Raw genomic sequence first — 22623 nt, forward strand, 5'->3', positions numbered from 1 at the left:
ATACACCAATTAAACTAAAGCAGAAGAGCTGCCGTTTTCTGATGTGGGGTTATTCCACCTCCAGGTGGTTTTGAAGCAGCTGTAGTTAACGTGCTGGAGAGCAGACACACCTCAATGAGTGCCTGTGAGAGGGAGGCAAGAGCTCATGAACAGCTGCTAGAAAAACGGGGGTTTTTCTGAGACCCTCTTTTCCAGTACACCTGAAGTAATTTTACATTTTTCAAAATAAGCATCTGAGGTTATGGAAATGTAGGAAACTGATGATCTTGTATCCAAAGCACCCACATGGCACATGGTGTGATTCTCAGAGGTGTTCTGTGCAGTGTCCTGGACTTTGATGATCCTTTTAAGTTCCCTTCCAACTCAGAATATTCTGTGATTCTGTGATAAGACACCACAGTCCAGGGTGTGCACCCAGGTGAAGCTGTAGAATGCCTGCTGTGGCAGAGTAGCCTACCAAGCCTGCAGAGTAACTGGGGTTTTTGGGAAGGACAGTGCAGCCCTGGGAAGCTCAAACATGGCCCTGCACACCAGGAAAACACAATCTGGACAGCCAGGAGAGTTTAGTGTTCCTTGTTAAATGGCTGCAAAACCATTGCATGTGGTTTTTGGTGTTCCCACTGCTGCTATGAGCCATGCTCTTGATTCCTGCCTGTCTGTTCAAACTTGCTCCCAGGAAGGCTGCATCTGCTTTTTACTTAGTAGAACCTGAGTGTCATTTCTAGTAACAATTTCTGGTGGAGGTGCTGACAGACCTCTCCATTGGGATAGGTGTTAGATTATGAAATATAATTTCCTTGAAGCAAATATGCTATTACTAGCATGAGGATTTCTTATCACTGTGCTTTTTTCTTACACAACAGGAGTGTCAAGAAAAAGACAGAATTCTTTCTCCTGTATTTGCACAGAATTGTACTGACCCACTGTCTGGCACGTGGGATCACAGCTGCAGCAGGCAGCCCTGGCAGAAAGCCACATTAAGCAACACATGCTCCAGCTGCATCTTTCTTTCTTTCTTTCTTTGTCCTTTCACCTTGGTGTGCCTGACAATCTGCAGCACACAACGAATCCCAGCTTTATGTCACGTAATAGAGATGCAGTCTAAGGCTTTAGAAACATATATCAGCACAGGGCAAAGCCCAGGAGGGTTGCTTGGAACTTATTTCTTTTTTTTTTTCTGAGAGTAGTTCATAGACCGTTCGAGATTATTCTATCTGATTAGGAGCAAATGGCTTGGAGATGAGATCTGACAAACCCTGGCCATCTATGCCAGCATCTGGCAAGGACCATATTGTCTATGTGCTGGATGCTGAATAGGCAGCTGCCAGGAAAGGGTAAGTAGGGCATGTATGGGGAAAAGAAATTACAGGAGGAACAAAATCAGAAACTGAAGTGTTTTGATGGTCCATCCATTCACTGAGTTGGGCATTCCTGCAGCACAGGGGCCCACCTTTCCTCTGGCACGTGTGCCTGTAGGTAGACCAGATCCCTCTCAGGAAATAATTTAGCTTATAGGCATTAAACAGTGAAATGTCTACACTTAGAATCTGAATTTATATTAGAAAGGGCCTCATACAATGCTAGTTAACCACAATGTAAAATGAGTATCTCCAGTGAAGGCAGCTGGGCCTTAACTGCTCCAGATATTTTCTGTAGCATTATGAGTAAAATACACGGGTATAGTGAGATCTCCTTTTCTTTTTAGAACCCTCAAATAGTGGAGAACTTAGCTTCTCATAACTATACAAGCTTATTACTCATCCTTCAAATAGAACTTTTTAATTATACTTGTCTTGAATTATCAAACACAAAAAAATAATTAGGTATGTTGATGACATAGCAACACTAACTGTATCAGCAACAAACAAGTGTTGCAGCACTGCATATCAGAAAATATCCCCCTCTTTCCCTAAGCTAGCACAGACAGCATATTTTACCTACTTGCAATCTCCCTTAATTCAAGATTAGTCTGTTGGAGAAAAGAGATAAGATTGTCCTTGAAGACTGATAAAAATTCTAGACAGAAACTGTTGGGGTTTTTTTATCCTTAGCAGTTAATGGAAGTTAATGGAAGCAGTAAGGGAAATTATTATTTAAATAATCTCAGTCTCAAAGTTATTGGTCACAAGATGCTTATTGGTAGAGAAGTGGAAAAAGAAAGTCATAGTTATGAGTTGTCCACAGTTATGGGCAAGTCTTGGACTGCAGAAAACATATTGCTAATTTTAAAGAGGTCTTTAATTTTCACACAGCCATAGCAAAATGATACTCTGCTTAAGTAATGTGATAGCCTGGGGAGAAATACATAAACAGTTTTGTTTGGTTTGTTTTCTGTTCAGTAAAATGCATTTTACATTGTAATTAAGTTGTTCGTATTGTCTACATGAAGACAAGATTGAGCATTAGTAGTAGAGCTATTTAGTAGCCGTTCACTTCCATCCTCTTGCATTTTTGTGTAGATGGAATTTTCTCCTAACAATAAAATTAGCTAGCTAAGGGTCTCAGGAATTGAGGGTACTGGGTGGAAAAGAGCAGCTATCTGACTTTGCCTTCTTGACTCCACTTGAAACAGATTTCTGTTTGCCTTGAAATCCCAGCACTAAAAGGAGGTGAGCAGGCTTTGCAAAATTCTGGCATCTTCTAGGTTGTCCCTCACTAGACCTTGAGCTTTATGCTCTAGAGGGATAACAAGGTCATCTTGAAGATCCATCCTCACACAAATATCTGGATTTAAACCGTTGCTGGAATTTTTACAAGGTGCCATGGTTCCTCAGAAGCCATCTTTGGCCAAGAGACAAGTCCAGGCAGTTATCCACTGCTTGTTTGGACAAGTTAGTTGTCATGGAAAACTAGCATTAGGCACCCTCTGCTCTAGCCTATCTTAAAACAGTCTGCAGCACTCGTGTTCTCTGACAAAGCTTTTCATTATTCAAAAATAATTTTTAAATGTCATCATGGGCAAAGAAAACACCTGAGAATTGGAAAAAGGCAGTTAGACTAAAAACTAACCAGTTCGAGTTGAAGTGTAGGAACTAATAAGTACCTGTGAAAGCAACATACTTCCAAACGCCCTACATTTAAAACGTATAGAAAATTATAGAATGGAAGATAAGAAAAACATAGGACGACAACATCCAATTAATCTTTGGATGCAGAGTTTTCTCCTACTTCCATCTCTTAAGCACCTCGGAAACACGCCAGCTGAGCGGGCATGAGGGGCTGGGAACGGCAGCGGCGTGAGGAGGCGTCGCTGGGCCCGGCTCTGTGGGCCGGGGGAGCCTCTCCCCGCGGAGCCTCTCCCCGCGGAGCCTTTCCCGGGGGAGCCTCTCCCCGGGGGAGCCTCTCCCCGCGGAGCCTTTCCCGGGGGAGCCTCTCCCCGCGGAGCCTTTCCCGGGGGAGCCTCTCCCCGCGGAGCCTCTCCCTGCGGCCCCGGCCCGCGGCTCCTCTGCCAGCGCGGCGCGCCGCCGCCACAGGGGGCGCTGCGGGCACCAAGATGGCGGCGGGCGGCAGGCGCGGCGCGGCGGGGCCGCGGTAGAGGGCCCGGGAAGGGCCCGGGAAGGGCGCCGGCGGTCCCAGAGCCCGCCGCGGGCCGGGCAGCGGAGCGGGCGCGGCTGGCGGTGCGTGGGGATCGATCGCGGGGCCGAGGGGGCGCCGGGCGTCCCGCTGGTGGTTCGTGCGGCGCTGGGTGTTGGGGGAGGGGCTCCCCGCTGGGGGAGCGGGGCCAGGCCGCGCCGGGCGGGCGGGGGGCGCGGGGACGCCGCTGCTCCTTCACGGCGCCGTCTCCGCGCTGCCGCCCGACCCCGCCGCGTTCGGCGGCCGCGGTGAGTCAGCGGCGAGCCCGACGCGCCCGCCCGCCCCCCGCGGTGACTCGGCGGCGGATCATGCTCAGGCATGTCGGGCCGGGCCGGCGCGGGAGCTAAGCCCTGACTTGCCTCCTCTTGGCAGCGCTATATAAGGGCCGGCCCGGCCCGAGTGAGCCCAGACACCGCCGCCGGAGTCCAGCGTGTGCGCTGGATGAGGCCCCGAGGTGAGTGGGCGCCGCCGGCGTGGCGGCTGCCGCCCGCCCGGGTTGTGTCGCCGGGTGCCGCCTTCTGAGGTTGTTCTCCCCTTAACTGCAGGCAAATGTGCAATACCAAGATGTCCTCCCTTACGGATGCCTCCTCTGTGACCGCTTCGGAGCAAGAGGCGCTGGTCAGTAGCTCTGATGGGCGCGTGGGTTTTTTGCATGCTTTTTGCAGTTTTTAGCGGCTAATTCAGAAACGAGCGATGGTTGGAGAAAAGCCAGGAAATGCGGCCAGTGAAGCTCGTCTCTCTTTGGTTCTGTAGTAAGCGAATCTTAATCATAATTGAGAGTACAGGGTGATGGTGTAGATCTAGACTGTTTCCTGGAGACGTCTGATGATTTTTGCTTTCTTTTAAAAAGAAAAGATGATCCGATTTGATCGTGGTAAGTATTTCGGGTGGAAATTGTTGACAAATAACTGAAGAGCTGTGGCAAATCTCCATCGTATAAAACATACTGTTGGTGAAATAGTCTGAAGATTTTCATCTTTCTTCTCTATTGGAATTCGTAAGAAAGTTGTAAGAAGAGTCTTCATTTGTGTTTATGGATTTGCATTTCCAGGCTTTCCGTGATACGGTGACAGTACTGCTGTTTTGTCCTTAGTTTTCCTGAGGATGGAAGCCTTGTACACCTGAAATGCGAGTTTAAAAACTGCATGTGTACAATGATGGTTTAACTGGCTTATCTTGTGTAGAAGGCTTAAAGCTTAAATGTGTGCACTTGACAGTAGAAAAAAAAAGTAAAATTGCAGAACAGCAGAAAAAAATGGATTTTTTTCATTTGTGTCTTCCTTATTTTTTGTCATCATATTGTGATATTACTGTCTGCTGTCAGATCTGCACGGCTGCACAACTTCATACTTGAAGGAGTCAGGAGGAGAGGCCTTGGGAGTAAAAGTGGGTTTAGTTGTGGATTCAGAGTTCTGAAACTGCCTGCTTAGCTGTCAGAAGTACTTGAATAAATTATTATTCACTTCCTTTATGAAACTCTAATATGTATGCTGTATGTTCTAAATAATTCAGTTGTTAGGAGGGGGTGAATGGACAGCTAATGTTGTCCACAAGCTTAGTTATTCTTTTCATTATGTGTAATTCTTGCAACTAGTATCATGTTAACTCGCTAAGACTTTAAGTTGGTTTTAGCAGATCTTTGAAATGGAATTTAGGGTAGTTCCCCTTCTCCACCTTTCCCTCAAACATTTATTCCTCATCTCATGATATTTTATTCGCACTTCCCTATTTTTTTTTTTTTTTGCTTTGTGTTTATTTTTTACATTTTATTTTATGTGCTATATCAGGATAGCTAAATATTAGCTTGGTTTTAGAATGGTTACGCTGTTTTTAAAGAGGTGACACTAGAATATGCTGCTCTGGGAGCATCAGTGGCTCCACAGGCTTTGGTGTTGTGGCAGCCCCTGCAGCTTGTTCTCATCTGCTGCACTGCTGCTGGCACAGCTGTGTGGATGGTGCAGTTTGTATGTATGGGGGAGGTGATTTTTCTTGTTTAATTTTTCCTTCCTCTGCCTCGGAAATTGCCATAGGCTGACTGCAGATTAAACTGCTGGCATGGTGTGTGGGTGGGAGGCCGTTGCAGAGGTAGGAGTGAGTGAAACATGACAAGGAATAGGGTGTGATTGTCCCAGCTAACAAGAGTCTTCAGAGGTAAAGCAGCCCAGCTGGCAGATGCAAAACCAAAACCCCAGGACCTGTCACAGAAAGAGACTTAAGAAGGAGGTGGACCAGTGTTTTGCTTTATGGCTTGCACTCTGGACCTGACAGTCACAGAGGTCTGTTTCTGTTCTCAGTCCCCCTTGGGAGTTGTGGTAATGGTTAAAGGAGTGAAGCTGAATTCCCCAGGACCCAGCCCTGGACTTGGAACTAATAAACAAATCCCATAGCTCCATTTAAGGAATTTGTATTTACCAATGTGTGGAGGTTTAACCCCAGCTGCCAGCTAAGTAACACGGAGCGCCTTGTTCCCTGCCCCCCAGCTCCCTCAGTGGTGGGATGGGGGAATCAGAAAAAAAGGCAAAAGATATACAGGTATAAGAGTAATAGTAAAGAAAAGGGGGGGTAGTTAAATCCAAGGGAGACTAGTATTGCACAATGCAGTTGCTTACCACCTGCTGATGGATGTCCAGCATCAGCCAGCACCTCCTGGCCAGCTCCCCTGTTCATAACACTAGTCCTGACATTTTACAGTAGGGAATATTCCCTAGGCTAGTTCAGGTCAGCTGGCTGTGATTTTGGCCCCCATGGCTTGTTGTGCACTTCCTCACTGGCAGAGTGTGGGACTGAAAAGTCCTTGATTTAGTGTAGCTACTTAGCACCAACAAAAACATCAGTGTGTTGTCAACACTATTCTCCTGTCGAATCAAAAACACAGCACTGTAGCAGCTACTAGGAACAGAATTAACTATCCAGGCTGAAAGCAGGGGACAAGGAAAGACTGGGGTTTGAGCCAAGATATATAGTGTATGTGATGTTTAGTATGATTTGGTTCATATTTGCTTCTGTGGAGATAGATTTTTAATGCAGTTGTATGTTTGCATATGCATAATACTGAAGGAGGAAGACAAGCTGTATAAATAGAGAATTTTTTGAGAATTTTTTGAGGTTTTTGAGAATAATTAGTGCATACTGTTTTTCTCCTTCCACATACAGGTTAAACCAAAGCCACTGTTGTTGAAATTGTTAAAGTTAGCTGGTGCTGAAAAGGACACTTTTACTATGAAGGAGGTGAGAACTTTCAATCACTAAAGGTAGACTGCAGTGGGTACAGATGGGTTGTTTTGGGTTGGATGTAGATGGTGGGCCAGTGTTGTTCATAGCTTGTCTAGAAATTGAGATAAGACATTATTTATTCTCCTGCTGACTTGTAACGGGATATTTAACAAGTTTCTCAAAAATCTGAACAAAAGTTTCTGGTGGTCAGTAGAATAGCAGTGTTCTTCTGGAAGGATAGATGAAAATCTAATGGCTCAAAGAGAGTTCTAGGCAGAGTTTGAAGATCAAATTCCAGTGGTTTAATGTTCTTTGTCTTTTACACTTAAACTTGAAGCAACAGCCTGGGTATTTAACATCTGTATTTCATTTATTTCACAGGTAATATTCTATATTGGACAATATATTATGTCTAAGCAATTGTATGATGAAAAACAGCAGCATATTGTACACTGTGCAAATGATCTCCTGGGGGATTTATTTGGAGTAACAAGCTTTTCAGTAAAAGAACACAGGTAAAATGGGATTCTTTTCTGAGAGTCTGGTTGGGAAATAATGAAGAACATAATTCTTATGTCCCTTTTAAACTCTTGGCGTCTTCAGAGATGGTAAGCTCTCTTTTATGGTTATGTGTAGCTAACTTGTATCATCTCTTTCTTTATCCCTATTTAAGGAGACTATATTCAATGATTTCCAGAAATCTGATAGCAGTCAATCAACAAGGTAAGCTAGTTTAGGAGGGTGATTTGTTTGGGAAGCAGCAGTAGGGAAAACATAATTTACATAATGTGTTTTGCAGGTAGTGATGAGATAACAGCAAGATGTCTATTATTAGCTGTTTAGCTTTGCTCTCTATAGTCCAGAGCAATCACAAATAGTGAATCAAAGCAAACACTTGTTTCTACAGGAGGATAAAAAAAATTCTGAACAGAGCATTTGGGTAATTTTGTTGGGCTAGAACCAGAAAAAACAAAAAACTGAACAAAAAGACTACTAAATTACAAACATAAGTCATTTGCTTGTATTTGTTACTGATAAAGCCCTTAACAACATATAAAGTTGTGGGTTGTTTTTGTTGTTGTTGTTGTTTGGTTTTTTTTTTTTTTTTAATGTTGAAGTTCTATTTTAATTTTCACAACTGAATCTGAAGTACATTTAGAACTGGTCATTCTTAGCTATACTCAGCCCTGTTTTATATGGGCTGTATATTTTTAAAAAGCAGATTTGTGATGATGCTGTGGATAGCCACTCCTTGAATGGAGAATTGTTATTCACAGTCCTGCAGTATAAAAATGCTCAATATAGATGTAATTTTTGCCTAATACAGGGTAAGTTAAACAATGGAAGCCATTTTGTAAATTGGCCTCTAAATCTTTATAAAGACACCCTTTGTTTCTAATTTTTTCCTAAAGGCAAGTGTTCAGCTGCTGAAAATGGGAAACTTGCTCTCTTTGTCATCCCCATTGTTAATCTGGCAAACTTAAATTTATCTTTCTATTCTTTTTTCATGAAAGACTCTCTATTAATTCAGGATCTGTCTGTTAGTAAGCATAATATCATTAACAACAGTGAATTTTTCTTCTATTGTATGTCTTTTTAATTCAGGGTTCCCATAAGATGATAAGTAGTGAAAAGCACTTTGGAGAGGAGCAATTTGTACATTTCATGCCTATATTCTTTCATATATGCTGAATCACAGTTTATGCGCAGACTTCATTTGGAGCCATTTATAATAGAATTCTGAGCTGCTTTCAGTTGACATTTCTTCTTTCTCCCCACATTTCCACTTCAGTAATGTTACAGGGAAGGTGCCACACACACGTGGAAAACAAAGAAGCAGTATGTTTCTTTCCCTTGTTGCAAAATGTCTGAATTTTAAGTTTTACTTAGAATTTACATTTTGAGCCTGAAATTGGCTTTTTCTGCTGTGTTGTATTATGGGTTTTATTTTGGTTTGGTTTCAGGCTCTACCCTTGGTGACACACGTGAGGATGATGCCACACCTCATCTTGAAGAAGAAAATGTTGTTAAGGTGCTATTTTTATTTTATTTGAATAAGTTTTCTGAGTTGTACATTCAGTTCAGTTTTGCATGATAATGTCAATGGTTTAATGTAGTAAGTTGATTCTAGCACTTACCTCATATTCATGCACAGGCTTACTCAGTATTTCTGTTATCAGGAGTCTGTGCAAGAGTTAGAAGAGAAGCAGACTTCATCAAATGTGACTTCCCGACCAACTACATCTTCTAGGAGGAGGACACACAGTGAATCTGGTATCTGCAGATTTATGATGCAGAGCTTTCAGTAGCATGGCCACTTAGAGGGAAAAGCTACATTCTCTTGCCTTGCTGACTTGAAAGATGCTGACAAATACTATTCATATTTCTCGCCTTATCTGAAACAAAATGTTCAGTCTGAAAGAAAAACACAATTCCTTGCATTGCTGCAGTGTCATGTTACAGTTTGGATCTCTAGAATTGTTAGTAAGATGATGGAATAACTTGCTCCCCTGCTCTGTTAAACTTCTTCACATCAGCAGGACTTTATCAGTTGTGTTATCTTCATGATGAGAACACTATAGTTTGTAGTCAACTGATACCTTCAAATTCATTTCAGTTCCTTCTGTAGACAGTCACAAAATTTGACATTTTGTTTGTTCACTAAAGCCGGTTTTCTTTGGATTTCAACTGGTGGGAAGCATCAAAGGTGTGGGAGTAACACAGGATGATTTTGGATATATTCAGGTACCTCACCACTCATTAAGCACTTGATGCTTAATGTTAAAACATCTGGTGATCTAAGCATCATATTTGCCTCCCGTTTGTGTTTACTGTGGTTTTTCAATAATCACTGGCAAGTACATTTTCAAAACCCAGAATGTTTCTTCTGATAAGTAACAGTTACAATCTGGTCAGCATAAAGCTGAGTAAGTTTCTCAATTGAAGTGTTCTCTACAGTTCTACTTGAGTATTATTCTGTGGAATTTCTTACGTTAGTTTGTTCCATCACTTACTGTCTTGCCTCATGACTTGGTGGTTGTAATTACCTGGGCAGTGATAACTTCTGTCACTGCATAGAACTTTCTTTTCTTCACTTGTTCAGGAACATTTTTTCAGTTCTTCAGCTTTCAAGTAGTAGTTTTGTGTCCCTCATAGGCCCCTGTTGTATTAAGTCAGTCCCAAACCAGTGCTGCGTTGCTGAGCGGTTTGCACTAAATTAAAAGAACATTTTAATGTTGTAACTAAAACTGATGAAAGGATGGAAAGTCTCAGTTAAACATCACAACCTGTAATATTTAGGCATGGCACAGAGCACATAAGGTCCTGTGTTGTGCTTACTTATTGTAGGTTTGATTATTAACTCTTATCTTTGCATCCATTTATTAGTTTGTTACAACCTTAAGAGTTCTTTTAATATAGTGTTTTTATATACACTTTTTTTCTAATTTATAGGAAATCTTCCCTTTAAACCACTATTCTTGTTAAATTGGGATGGTAGTGGCTCCTTTGGAGCCATTAAATAGTGTATAGAGACCTTGTGGTGATACAGTATCAGTACGGCATGGAGCCATGACAACTAAATGAGGACAACGATGGACAGGAGCAACCTTTGGGCCTGGGGGCACCAAGTTTGGTGGGGCTCTCAGGGCGGAAAAAAGAAAAAAAGAAAAAGAGAGGGGCTGAGCCAAGAAGCACCAAGGGAAAGTAAGAGAAGTCTCAAAGTATGTACAAGTGTTTTCTCCTTTTTTTTTCTTTTTTGTTTTTTTTTTGTACAATGAAAATTCAAGACTTGAAGACTTGTGGATTGTCACACTGTGATTTGCAAGGCGAGGGAGAAGCTGGGCAACAGAGGGTGGGTGCAAAAGGCACCTATGGGGGACAGCAGGCTCCTACCCAGACCTGTTGAACCAAAAGTTGTTGGCATCTTGGGAGGTTTTCACTCTGCTGCACTGACATTCAGAATTTACAACAAGTTTTTATATGAAACTGGTTTTTACCAAATGCTTTAAAAGCCAGGGGAGCTGAGTTTTGACTAAACTCTCAGTCCTTGTGCTGCTGTAGGTGATTGTTCCAAAACACAATGTATTCATAAAGCATTGTCTTTTTGCCTTCAAACCAAGCATGCTTAGTAAGCAGAGCTTAAGGCAGTGCTTTTCAGAGTTTAGCTTTTTGCATAGTATGTCTTGAAGGTTTCCTGCTAGGGTGTGATGAAAGTTCTAATAGTTTGCTACAAAAATCTTGTTGAGTAAATACAATTACATGTAGTGCAGCTATTCACTGATAAATACTGCGGTGTCTGAAACTTGAACCTGAACTTACCTTGCTTAGCACAAGGTGTTCTGTGTGCATGTGACTTGGGAGCTAATTGCTCTATCTCCCTACAAACTCTGGGATGGACTCAGAAGCCCTCTGAAAGTGCCTTTCTGTCTATTGCCTGTAGAGGGAGTGAGGACAAATAAGATTCTAATTCTATGTCTTGAAATCAGGAAGGGTTTAACATGTCTTATGTGGAGTAAAAATTCTTTCAAATTTGCAGTTGTTTTCCATGTGGAGACTGCTGATGGGACAAGTGGGGAAAGCCAGGCCCTGAAATACTGGTTTCAGAAATGTTTCATATTATATGGGTATATGTGTTACTGTGTCTTTTAAAGTAAGTCTTAGTGCCTTCTTGTCCCATAGAAAAACCCTAAAATATTTTACTTTATTAGATTTCTTTATAGTAAATTATATTTTAAGCTTCTTTTTAGAATATTCAAAACTGCACATTGCATAGATACCTTTGAGTAATAAAAACGTTCTTGACTATGCCCAGAAGAAAACTCTTCAGATGATCTGCACAGTGACAGAAGAAAGCGACACAAGTCAGACAGCATTTCGTTGACGTTTGATGAAAGTCTCTCGTGGTGTGTAGTCAGTGGTCTGTGCCGTGAAAGAAGCAATAGCAGTGATTCAACAGATTCTCTTTCCATTCCTGTAAGTCAAACAAGAAATGTAAAATATTTTTGTGGTACAAATTTTGCAGATGCCACAAGTTCAAACATGCATCTGAAAACACAATCTTCTTAATTAAATTCAGCAGTGTCTTCAGTGGTGTCTGAGGAAAGAAAAGAGGTTGAAAGAAGAGTAGGTATGTGGGTGGAGTGGGGTTTTTCATAGATCTGCTGGCAAAGCTGAAGTGAAATTTTTTTAGATACTAATGTTGAATATTCTTTTAAAATCAAGATTCTCACTGCTTGGCACAGTACGGAAAAAATGTCAGACGTATTTTGTGTTTCAAAATAAGTATTTCTTAGGATGCTAAGGGACAAAAAGAGTCATAGACATTCCATAATTCAGAGTTAGGTGATAGTTCTGGTACAGCTTTGGTAATTATACCCAGTGGAATGGATGCTGATATGGTGCATTGTAGTCGCTTGCCATGCCGCTACTTGGAAGTTTTGTATTGTTTTTAGCAAACACCAAGGCAAATTATTTGTGCTTAGATTAAGTCATGAAGAGCTGAATTAACAGTATTCCTAGTCAGTCACATACTGTTGTTCTAAATTGACAGAACTAATACTGTATCTTTAGTCTTCCTATTTTGTAATTGCTAAGACATGGTGTTGGATTAAACAGAATTTATGAGAACAGAAAATTTAAAGGCATGCAGCCAAAAGAAACCATCTTCTTGCATCTGTTCTTTCACTTTTTAGGAGGGACTTTCTGAAATAATGATTGCAGTCTTTCAGCTGCCTGTAGACAGTTTCTTATTACATGGCAAACAAAAGGCTTCCTGACCTAGCTTTATTTTTGCCCACCTATAATTTGTTTATCTGATAAAAAGTACTGTGTCTCACAGCAGCTGGTCCTTTTTCTTCCACAGTAATTATACTGAGTAGTACAGTTTTATCCTGAGAGTTGTTTTAACAGTAATGTTACATGTATGAGCTGGTGAAGGTTGAATGTGTGTTTTCTTCTTTTTGTTTTTTTCAGGATCTTGACGCTAGTTCATTAAGTGAAAACTCTGATTGGTTTGACCACAGTTCTGTATCAGACCAGTTCAGTGTCGAGTTTGAAGTTGAGTCTATTTATTCAGAAGATTATAGTCATAATGAAGAAGGGCAAGAGCTCACAGACGAAGATGATGAGGTACTATCTGCTTTCCTTATTTGACCCTAGGGGGAGGGGATGAGAAGAAAAAGGAAATTTCAACATGAAAATTTTCTATAAGTTTCCAAGGAGAACTCTTCAGGTATATTTTTGAACTGCATGTGCTGGTGTCACTAAATCTGCATCCAGTTGTTCATTAAATCAAATTATGCATCAGTGCAGCTGGGTCACCAACTTGCACAACCCACCAGCTAGTCACTGAAATGGTGCTGAGGCTTTCTGCAGGCTCTGAAATGGGGTTTATAGGAAAGTCTGGGTGCTTAACTTCTCTCACCAGCTGTTGGAGTCTGTGGCAGCATGTGTACTTCAGTCTTTCTGCATTTTTAAATCTAGAAGTATGTGTTGAGCTTTGACAACACTTAATACCAAAGGAGACCTTTCTGAGTAACTCTTTCCAAAGGGATATGTGCAAGGTTTTTGCCTCTGTGAATGTTAATGTTTCATAGAGATGCTGAACCAAAGTTTTAGAAATCTTTATTAGTAGGCATGAAGACAGAAAAATTTGGATTACTGAAATTTTCCAGAGATTTCTGGAATGTTGGGAGTGAAGTGAGAATATATGTGGGCTTTTCTTTGTGAGTTGGGTTTGTGTTACTTTAGAGAGGTTAATCAGTTCATGGCAAGATTGGGTAGGTACCAGTGGCAGAATTCACCAGGGATGTATGTGATTGTGGTACCTGAGAGGCTGAATGGGACTGGCTCTACTTACGTGCACCAAGTTGTGTGTGAGAGTGCAGCGCTGCACCCTGAGAGAGGATGGTAATTTGGAGGAAGAAAAGATTGAAGTGTGCCCCTGCTCCAGACAGTAGTTTTGGGAATTGCAGAATGACTGGTGTTCAGAGGAGCCTCTGGAGGTTGTCTTACCCACCTGCCCTGGCTCAGGCAGAGCTGATTGCCCAGGTCCATGTCCAGATGTCTTTTGAGTATCTCTAGGGATGGAGGCTTCATAGATGCTCAGGACAACCCATGCCAGTGCTCCTTCATCCTCACAATAAAAGGTTGTCTCCTGATATTCAGAGGGAACTTCTGTGTTTAATTTGTGCTCCTTGCCTCTTGTGCTGCCACTGGACACCACTGAAAAGAGCATGGCTCTGTGTTCTTGATGCCATCCTTTTAGGTATTTACCCACATTGATCAGGCACTCCCTGACCTGAGCCTTCTCCAAGGCTGAACAGTCCCAGCTCTTTCAGCCTTTCCTCACATGAGAATTCCTTTAATCCATAAATAATCTTAATAGCCCATCCCTGGAGACTCTCCACTAGCTTGCTATTTGAAAATCTTACCAGTTAAAAATACTTTGACTTTTTAACTAAATGTCAAAACCTAGTTATATATTTTTTAAATTTAAACCAGGTTTATCAGCTGACTATTTACCAGGATGAAGATAGTGATGCTGATTCATTTGATGAAGATCCAGAGATATCTCTAGCTGTGAGTAAAAACTTTTCTGGTGAAGCATCTTAAGTTGGGTAAACTGACATAGAATAGATGAAGAATTTTATTAGCATAGATGAATTCTATTGCTACCAATGATTTTTTTAATAATTAAATTGACTTTTTCTTTTATGACTGAAGGTTCCAGTACAGTACTTTAATTACTGAACATGTGATTATGTGATCTTGGGGGTGTTTTTAAAATAATTAATACTGTTCTTAATCCATTAGAAAAACCCCAATCCCGTGCCATAATTTTCCTCCATTAAGTCAATGAAATTTAGCATTTCATTGACTTAATGGAGGGAAATTATTTGTAGTCTAAATTGATCTTTCTACACAGAATGGAAAAAATTAAGATCTTAGTCATGTACGTTTAAAAAACCTCTTCCTGTGAGTCAGAATACCTAGTTTTGTTGTCCAGCTTGAATGAAGGTGTCTGTAACACACAGATGTGAAGGCAAGCCTTTTTGAAAACAGTACTGTAAAAGTAAAAGAGACCTTTACTACATTCTGTGAGACTGTTCTTGAAGAGTGGGAAGAAATTTAGTCTTGAGGCAAAGTATGGAGATGTTTGTGAAAAAACTCTGCATTTTAATTCTAGTGTGTGCTGTCTCCTTATTTATATTTGTTTTTCACAGTTGACAACTTGAATTAGAGCTGTTTTGTGGAACTGTGAAGTGTACCTTGATAGTCTGTAGGACTGAGGGACTTCGTGTGTTAAAGACAGGGCTGGCCATCTTATAGCAGTGCTTATGTGTGGGAAAAGAGACCTGTACATTATTTTTAGGATTTAAAATGAGTCTGATAAGCTTTTGATGTTACTGATGTTATTCAGGACTTGTGTAAGTATGTTTTGGGATGAGTTTCTTCTGTTGTTTTCATTTCCCCTACAGCTTGCATTATTTCTAAGAAGGATTTCTGTCCTTAAAAACACAATGCATTTTTAACGAAATAGTGGTTTATTTTCATTGTGGTATATGGAGTAACCTCTGAGAGGCTGATGCACCACTTTTGTTGGTTTGGTTTGGTTAGGTTTTTTCTTGCATATATATACATACATATATATATATATATATATATATATATATATATATATATATATATATCCCCCCCCCCCCCCCCCCCCGTTTTCCCGTGTGATTTTGCATCGGCCGATACTTTTGCATTCTGCGGCTGTGTCGGAGCGCCCTCACCCGGCCGGCTTGTGCACCAGCACCTCAGCAAACGGCAGGGGGAGGCTTCCTCAGTCCTGAGTAGCTCCCGTTGCACAAGTCCATAGTCGAAAAGAAGGGAAATTACGACCTTTTTAACAACATTTTCATGAGGGCCCCTGAAGAAATTTGTGGTCTGGTTTCTGCAGTTTTGCATAAGAAATAATAATCTGTTCTGTTCACAAACCTACTGCAAAACAAAGGAAAGCCAGAGTCCTTTTAAAATGAGAATCATTTTAATCTAGAATGGTAAAATGAGACCAAAACCACTGAATGGAATTTGAAAATTGTAAACAAGTTGATAGCTCAAAATAATAATTATTTTGGCAGTAATGAATTGTTTAGAATTTCTGAATACTTCAGTTGTAAGTGTTCCAAGTAGCTTAAGCTTTTCCAACCTTTGATTCACTAAAGGATTATTGGAAGTGTCCCGAATGTAACGAAATGAATCCTCCACTCCCACGACACTGCCACAGATGCTGGGCCCTTCGTGAGGATTGGCTTCCAGATGAAAAGAGTGAGAAACTGGAAAAGAGCAAATTAGAAACCTCCATTCCTGCAGAGTCTAGGGAAGGTTTTGATGTTCCTGACTGCAAGAAAACAAAAATGACTGAAGATAAAGAGCCAGCTGTGGATGAGATTGAGGAAAAAGCTGTACAGCTTTCTGAGTCCCAGGAAAGTGAAGGTTATTCCCAGCCATCAACATCAAGCAGCATGTTCTGTAGTAGTCAGGAGGACTTCAAGGAACCTGAGAAGAGAGAAATGCAAGACAAAGAGGAAAGCATGGAGTCCAGTCTGCCTGTTAGCAGCATAGAGCCATGTGTCATATGTCAGAGCCGACCTAAAAATGGCTGCATAGTACATGGCAAAACAGGACACCTCATGTCGTGTTTTACGTGTGCAAAAAAGCTCAAGAAGAGGAACAAACCCTGCCCAGTGTGCAGGCAGCCCATACAAATGATTGTACTAACTTATTTTAGTTAGACAAGTGTTGACTGGAAAGCTGCAAAAGAAGCTTCATAAACTGGTTAAGAGAGTAAGAAATTATTTTTGTATGCTTATTGGAAAATTAATATTTTATGTCTCTTGGTGATCTGTGTGAAAAGTAATTGCTGACATAAGTGCACTGAAGTTATTAAGAGGTTTGCCTAATACTCATAAGTCAACTTGGAGATTTTAAATCCCTCTCAGTAGAAGTAACCAGGTCATCTAAATCATCTGCCTCTCCAAGTGTTTAATGTTCCATGCAAGTTAGTAACATTTCGCATTAAAACCTTAAATTCAATGATTGTTGGAGGAGAGACATGTTGAAGTGTTTATTTCTGCAAGTTCCTCATTTAAGAAAATAGATGATTATCCAGCTTCCAGTTTTTGTTGCCTGGTGAAGGCATAAGGCTCAATCAGACCCCTCTGAATAAGTCAATAAAATGAATAAATAGAATCTTCTCTTAAATTCCTTCAAGTAACCAAATTCTGTGGGAGCTCTTACCAGGAAGTAAGAAAAGACGTGGTATAAAATAATACTTTGGAAACAGAGAAGGGTATTGTGTGTCTTTTATTTTTATAGTGTGCATTGTAAACTTAAGGGCTGTGTCCTCTGAGAAGTCATTGATCCAAACTCACTCATAGAGTTCTCTCTCAAACATCCAGAGAAACTGACATTTGTGGGTTTGGAAGTCTGTACTGATGATGATTATTTATTTAGCAGGTGGAAACAAGTCTTGGGCAGACAAGATAAATGAAGGATATGCTATGAACTGTCATGTCTGGCAGTATTTAGGGGACAGTTGTTTTCTTTTTCTGCACTTGTTTCTCACTTAGCAGAATACATTCAGCTGCATTGCTACATTCACTGTAGTAAAAATAGAAAAAAAAAAATCGACTTTTGTCTGCAGAAACAATTAAGCTGTGCACTTCCAGTTCACATTCTTTAAGTGCAGTAGTCTTTACAATCGCTGTTCTTATCTGTATCACAAGAATTCTGAAAATCTTTTGCAAGGTGTTTGACTAACTCAAAATTGGTCTTGTTGGACCTGTCCTTTACTGCTTTTAGCTCTTGCCTCCTCAGTCTGCTTTGTCAAAAGCTTTGTGAAACTTACCAGTTCTGTGCCCAGAGAGTCTGCTACCAGCCTCAGTTCTGGGGGCCTTCAGGCAAAGTAGTAATTGTGGGAACCAGGATGCAGGAAAGATCACTCAGCTGCTTTTCACGTGGAGTTTCTGTATCCAGTGAGTGATATTTATTCCTTTGCAAAACTGTGTTACAAGACCAGTGGTATATTTTTAGCACCTTGTATTTTTACAGGTAGTTGCTGATTGTCTGCCCAGTGGGGAGTGGCAGATAGTCAGTGGAGTGCCAGGAGTGGAGATACAGTCCAAGTGCAGGAATTGTACTGTGTTACCATGTTACAGGCCAAGGCTCAACAGCTTCCCTAACACCAGCAGTATAAAATTGCTGATGCCTGTGTGCTGGCACAGAGACTTCTGCTGTTCCCCTTAACACCAGAGCTGCAACTGCCTGGAAGTACCCAGGAAAAGCACATAAAGATGTACAGGAGAGACTTAGTAAATCCTTGGTTGTGATTTGGTTGAAAAGTAGTAACTTCATAGGTGAGGATTGAATTATTTGGATCATTCACATTTTGTTCATATATTTGAGCTATTTCTTTAAAAATGCCACTAAAATATACTGGTGTACCTGAAGTTCTAACATAATTCATTTTAACTAAACAAAATATAAACCCCACTTGTATACATTCAAATTCTTGCTTGCAAGTTTCTTGCGTCCTGCAATTTGTTAAGGGACAGCAAGTAGCTGGAAGTTCTTGGAAGTTTTTTCAACAGCAGAAATCTTTCATGGGTTTTATAGGATTTGGGCCTGAGATATAGAAGGCCTTTGGGCAGATAGTTAATTTTTTCAAGTAGGGATACTAATAGAGGGCTGCCTGCCATACTTTGCACTTCCTGTTAAAGTTTTTTGAATTTTTGATTTGATAAACTTAGTGGCAGTGAGGCTTGCAGAGGCTCTTCCTTGCACCTGCAGGTGGGAGACAACTGCAAATGTGTATAAGCAGAAACATCAATAATATGGGGACTGTACATAAAATGTTTCATCTTCTTATGAAGCTTTGTCCACTGCATTTTCTCCATTGTCTTCTCCTCTCTCAGTATGATGCCTTCTCTGCAGTCACTGCCCTTGCTGTGTAACTGCAGTGCTGGGGGAGCAGCTGTCCTTATCTAGTTCCTGTTGGGACAGATTGTCCCACCCCACTCTTGGCATTCTTTTCCAGTCTCATGCCTTCTGTTGCAGAGAATAGCCCTGGAAATACCTTCCACTACAATGGTGAGGAAAGGGGGGATTTCGATTTTTGCCTCTGCAAATCACTGTGTCAAGTACTTTTCGAGTTACATTTTACAGCTTAATATTAGTCTTAGTGATATCTAATACAACTTTAGTTTGGTGTAGGTGCAGTGCCTTCTAAAGGGAAGTGATGGGTGTTGATGCATGTTCCTGTTGGGGACGCTGGCAGGCGAGTGCAGGTGCAGGCCTGGTGCCCAGGGGCGGTGTCACAGTGACTCCCGGCTGTGGCTCCCCCCTGTCTCCCAGCCTGGCTGTGCTCCCTGTGTGGGCATGAGCACGGAGCACCCTGCTGCTTCTGGCCCTTAAACACATTTCTGGCCTTGGGTAGTGGCACAAAAGTCAGCCTAGTTTTGGTACAAAAGCTGTTCCTCCTTGGTTTTTGAGATCCTTATTTAATATCGCACACATGTTAATTTATTGCTGTTTGTAAATATCCTTGTGCTCAGAGTTGATGTTTTGAGCTCTAATTTATTGAATTAGTTTACTGGTACATGTGTAGTTATATAAATATGGTTATTTAGCAAGTCACAGGCACAAGAAAATATTTTAAGAGATGTAGCATTAAAATACAGAGAAATACTTGTATTATATTCAGATTAAGAATGGCACAGGAAGATTTATAGCTATGTTTCCTTTTTTCCTTCCCTTAAAACAACTTCTACATTGAATCTGAACAAGATTCATTAAATAGAGAAGGTGCTGGTGCAATGTGAGCATAGTGAAAATATTTCGGTGGTGTTTTGCTTTCCTTTGGAATGCTTTTGCATTCCTCAGTACAGGCAAGGAGCTGACTGACTGCTTCTGGGGGCTGGTAACATTAGGGGTTTGTGGTCCAGGAGATGCAGGACAGAGAAGAGAGGTTTTAAGGTTAATTTGCAAAGGTGGTAATCACTTTTGCCTTGACACACGACTAAGAAGGTTGCTGGGGAGGCCAGATGCCCACAGGATGCGACTGTGCAATTTTCATGGTGCGAGAACCTGCTTTTATTCTTTTTTAGAAAGTACAGTGAACCTACTTGTTTAAATACAAGTCTTTAACTATTTGCCTATTTGTTATATTGACATTATATTAATATTGAAATTCAGTCCACTCTGGCAGGATCCTGGGCTGTGCTGTCCTGTGCCTCTCCCCTTAGCAGATGATTTTGAAAGGGTAAAAGTGCTTCAAAATGCTCACTGGTGAAAAGCTTACATTTCTTCTAGGGGGGTGGTACAATTTTTATCACTGAGTTCTGTTTGCTGTACATTTGTTCAAATGTTGCTGTCTCTGAAGTATCTGTGCGTATGAAGAGGCTTGCAGGACTTCAGGCAGATTTTTTTTCTCTTTTACAACTAATATGAGGAAGAGAAAATTCCTCATTCTTCCAGAAAGTGTCAACAAGAATAGTTGTTTCAAAATACTGTATCTTACAAAAGAGAGATTAGAAAATTATTAGAAGCCTAATAAAACTGAATAAAATGAATAAATAGGATGAAAGTAGGGGTAAAGATTTTTTTCCTTCCCCATCCTAATCTAAGGCTGCTCTTGTGTTACGGCATAACTTTAGGTAAAGTTTCTAATTTTTAAGCAGGTCATTTATTCAGCCTATTGACTTGCCACACACATCGTGAGGGAGGAGTTTGCCCTTATCCTAGGTAGATTCAGCATTTTGTTGTGCAACATTGGGCCTGAAAAGGGGCATTTGCTGCTGTGGGGCTTCCCTGGGGGAAGGAGCATTGGACACATACATGGGACTTGTGGACAGGCAGCGTTGTCGTGGAGCGGCTGTAGGGCAGCCTTGGTCCTGCAGCACAGCAGAGCCTTGCTGGAGCAGCAGCCCTTTCCTCTTCAGGGGATTCCCTGCCCTTTCCAGCTCCTCCATACCGGTGTCCAAGGCATATCTCGTTCTTTAAAGGTTGCACGAGCAAAGCACAAAACCCAGATTAAGCTTTTAACAGTTGCACTTACTGAACATGAAAAATTGTTGCTAAAGTGTGGGAGGTTTGTTAGGGTTTTTTTAGCACAGACGCACTGAAACCTTCAAGTAAATGCTTCTTTAATGTATCTGTAGCTATATTATACATGTGAAATTTGTCAGTGGTACTTAAAAAGGTGGTGGCCCCCCTTTTGAGCAGATGTTTTAGCTTAACAGCCTGCTTTTAAAGGACAGTTCTTGGTCTTGAGCCACAGTAGTGGCTGACTGGATGATGATTACTTAACATCTAAAATACCAATAGCTTTTCTAAACCCAGAATCTTTGTTGTCTGACTACACATAGCTGGGATGACTGTTGAATAGAGTAGTTCATAGTGAATTTAAATAACTATGCAACACGATTTCAAGAGCTTGACCTGGGGCATTACTCTCCAGCTACCCAGTGCATGTATGACCACAGTCAGTAACCATTAAAATGCAAGTATCCACTCCAATTGCGCACAGTGTAGACCCATTTATAAGAAGTTTCACGTGTGTTGCATTTATTTAGTTTTCAGTTTTTCCTTTTCTGATGAAAATTGAGTACTGTGTTCCATTTAAAAGCTTTAAATAAAGATTTGTTTATATACTCCATGGTGCTCTTTTTTTTCCATGTCAATTACTTGATTGTTAGAAGTTCTGGTACTTTGTTTTCCCAGAGATTCTTACTTTCGTGAGCCAGCACACAGGCTCTCTCTGCCCCCCACCCCCCTCAGCTGCCTGACTGCTGACTTCTGTCAGATTTCTTCGGTTTGGGAGATTTTAACTCAAGGAATCTGTGGTGGGATTTAATGCATAATCACTTCTTTGTGTGGTAAACAACCCACAGCAGATCAGAGGGTGAGAAAAGGTAGAAAATGCAAATGGATAGGGGGAAGACATTCAAAAACCGGTCTCTTGCACACACAGCTCTCATTGCTAGCGGCATTGCTGTGGACTCATACACTGAATGTGCCGTCTGGCAGACAAGTGGCTGATGCCCAAGCTCCACAGTCCAGCTGGTAGGGCTTGGTGTGACAGGGAACAGTGCCTCAGGAAAGATTGTAAAAGGCATTAAAGGATTAACTGCATTCCTGCATTTTTAATTTACTGTATACAGGAAAAGATTGATGTTTCCAAAGATAATCTTTGCTGGTTTACTTTTGAAATTGCTTAAGAAAATAAGTGGCAGACAAAGCTTTAAAATAAACACAGGAGATGGTACTAACTGGCTTTTCTTGATAAATTTTCTGTTTAATGGGCAGCTTCAAAGGGCCCTGAAAATGACTCGCAACTGGCCAGGCAAAAGGAATCTGCTAATCCTGCCTGCAGTACAACCCAGCCAGGGGAATGCTGAAACCACCCTCTGTAACTGGAGCTGGTTTGTGCCTTGCTGAGTGTGTCTGCCAGCTCCTGGCATGGATGTTTAACAGCCCCAGCAGTAGGAGTAGCAGGGCAGTGAAGCTGTTGAAGCAGTATTAAGCCATAGCTAAACTTACTCAAAGAATTCTGAATTGTATGTGGTTCTGTGCCACAACAAATTCAGCTAAAAATGGACAAAGTATAAAGCTGTCAGTGACTGTTTCTACATTGTTTTCAGCAGCTCTGCCACAGGAGAACACTGTTTTCAGAGCCCACAAATTCCTCCTTTTTCCCTGTTGGTGCAGATTATCATCCAGCTTCCACAGCATGGCCCTTTGGCAGATACTCACATTTCATTTTCATCTTCTTGTCTTACAACATGTCTG

The 22623-nt window shown here is 41.2% G+C and overlaps 1 protein-coding gene across 3 annotated transcripts; it reads left to right on the forward strand.

The window, feature by feature from the left end:
- Nucleotides 1–3475: 3475 nt before the first annotated feature.
- MDM2 (MDM2 proto-oncogene) lies at nucleotides 3476–21488 on the forward strand. Of its 3 annotated transcripts, none has more exons than XM_066319155.1 (11): nucleotides 3476–3617; nucleotides 4119–4191; nucleotides 6727–6801; nucleotides 7168–7301; nucleotides 7460–7509; nucleotides 8751–8818; nucleotides 8967–9060; nucleotides 11600–11760; nucleotides 12760–12915; nucleotides 14290–14367; nucleotides 15999–21488. In XM_066319155.1, the coding sequence occupies exons 2-11, from the start codon at nucleotides 4123–4125 to the stop codon at nucleotides 16566–16568; spliced, it is 1455 nt and encodes a 484-aa protein (XP_066175252.1). In that variant the 5' UTR covers nucleotides 3476–3617; nucleotides 4119–4122; the 3' UTR covers nucleotides 16569–21488. The 3 variants fall into 3 exon arrangements, with proteins under 3 accessions (XP_066175252.1, XP_066175254.1, XP_066175253.1); XM_066319157.1 differs by having other exon boundaries at nucleotides 11603–11760; XM_066319156.1 differs by having other exon boundaries at nucleotides 8970–9060.
- The last annotated feature ends 1135 nt before the right edge of the window (nucleotides 21489–22623 follow it).

This window comes from Sylvia atricapilla, chromosome 5 (assembly GCF_009819655.1).
Source record: "Sylvia atricapilla isolate bSylAtr1 chromosome 5, bSylAtr1.pri, whole genome shotgun sequence".
Classification (NCBI taxonomy): domain Eukaryota; kingdom Metazoa; phylum Chordata; class Aves; order Passeriformes; family Sylviidae; genus Sylvia; species Sylvia atricapilla.

Excerpts from the sequence above, each read along its gene's own strand:
- MDM2 (XM_066319155.1), top strand. The coding sequence starts at position 4,123 with ATGTGCAATACCAAGATGTCCTCCCTTACGGATGCCTCCTCTGTGACC. Across the intron at positions 8,819-8,966 it reads AAGAAGAAAATGTTGTTAAG|GAGTCTGTGCAAGAGTTAGA; the intron begins GTGCTATTTTTA and ends TTCTGTTATCAG. Across the intron at positions 12,916-14,289 it reads TCACAGACGAAGATGATGAG|GTTTATCAGCTGACTATTTA; the intron begins GTACTATCTGCT and ends AATTTAAACCAG.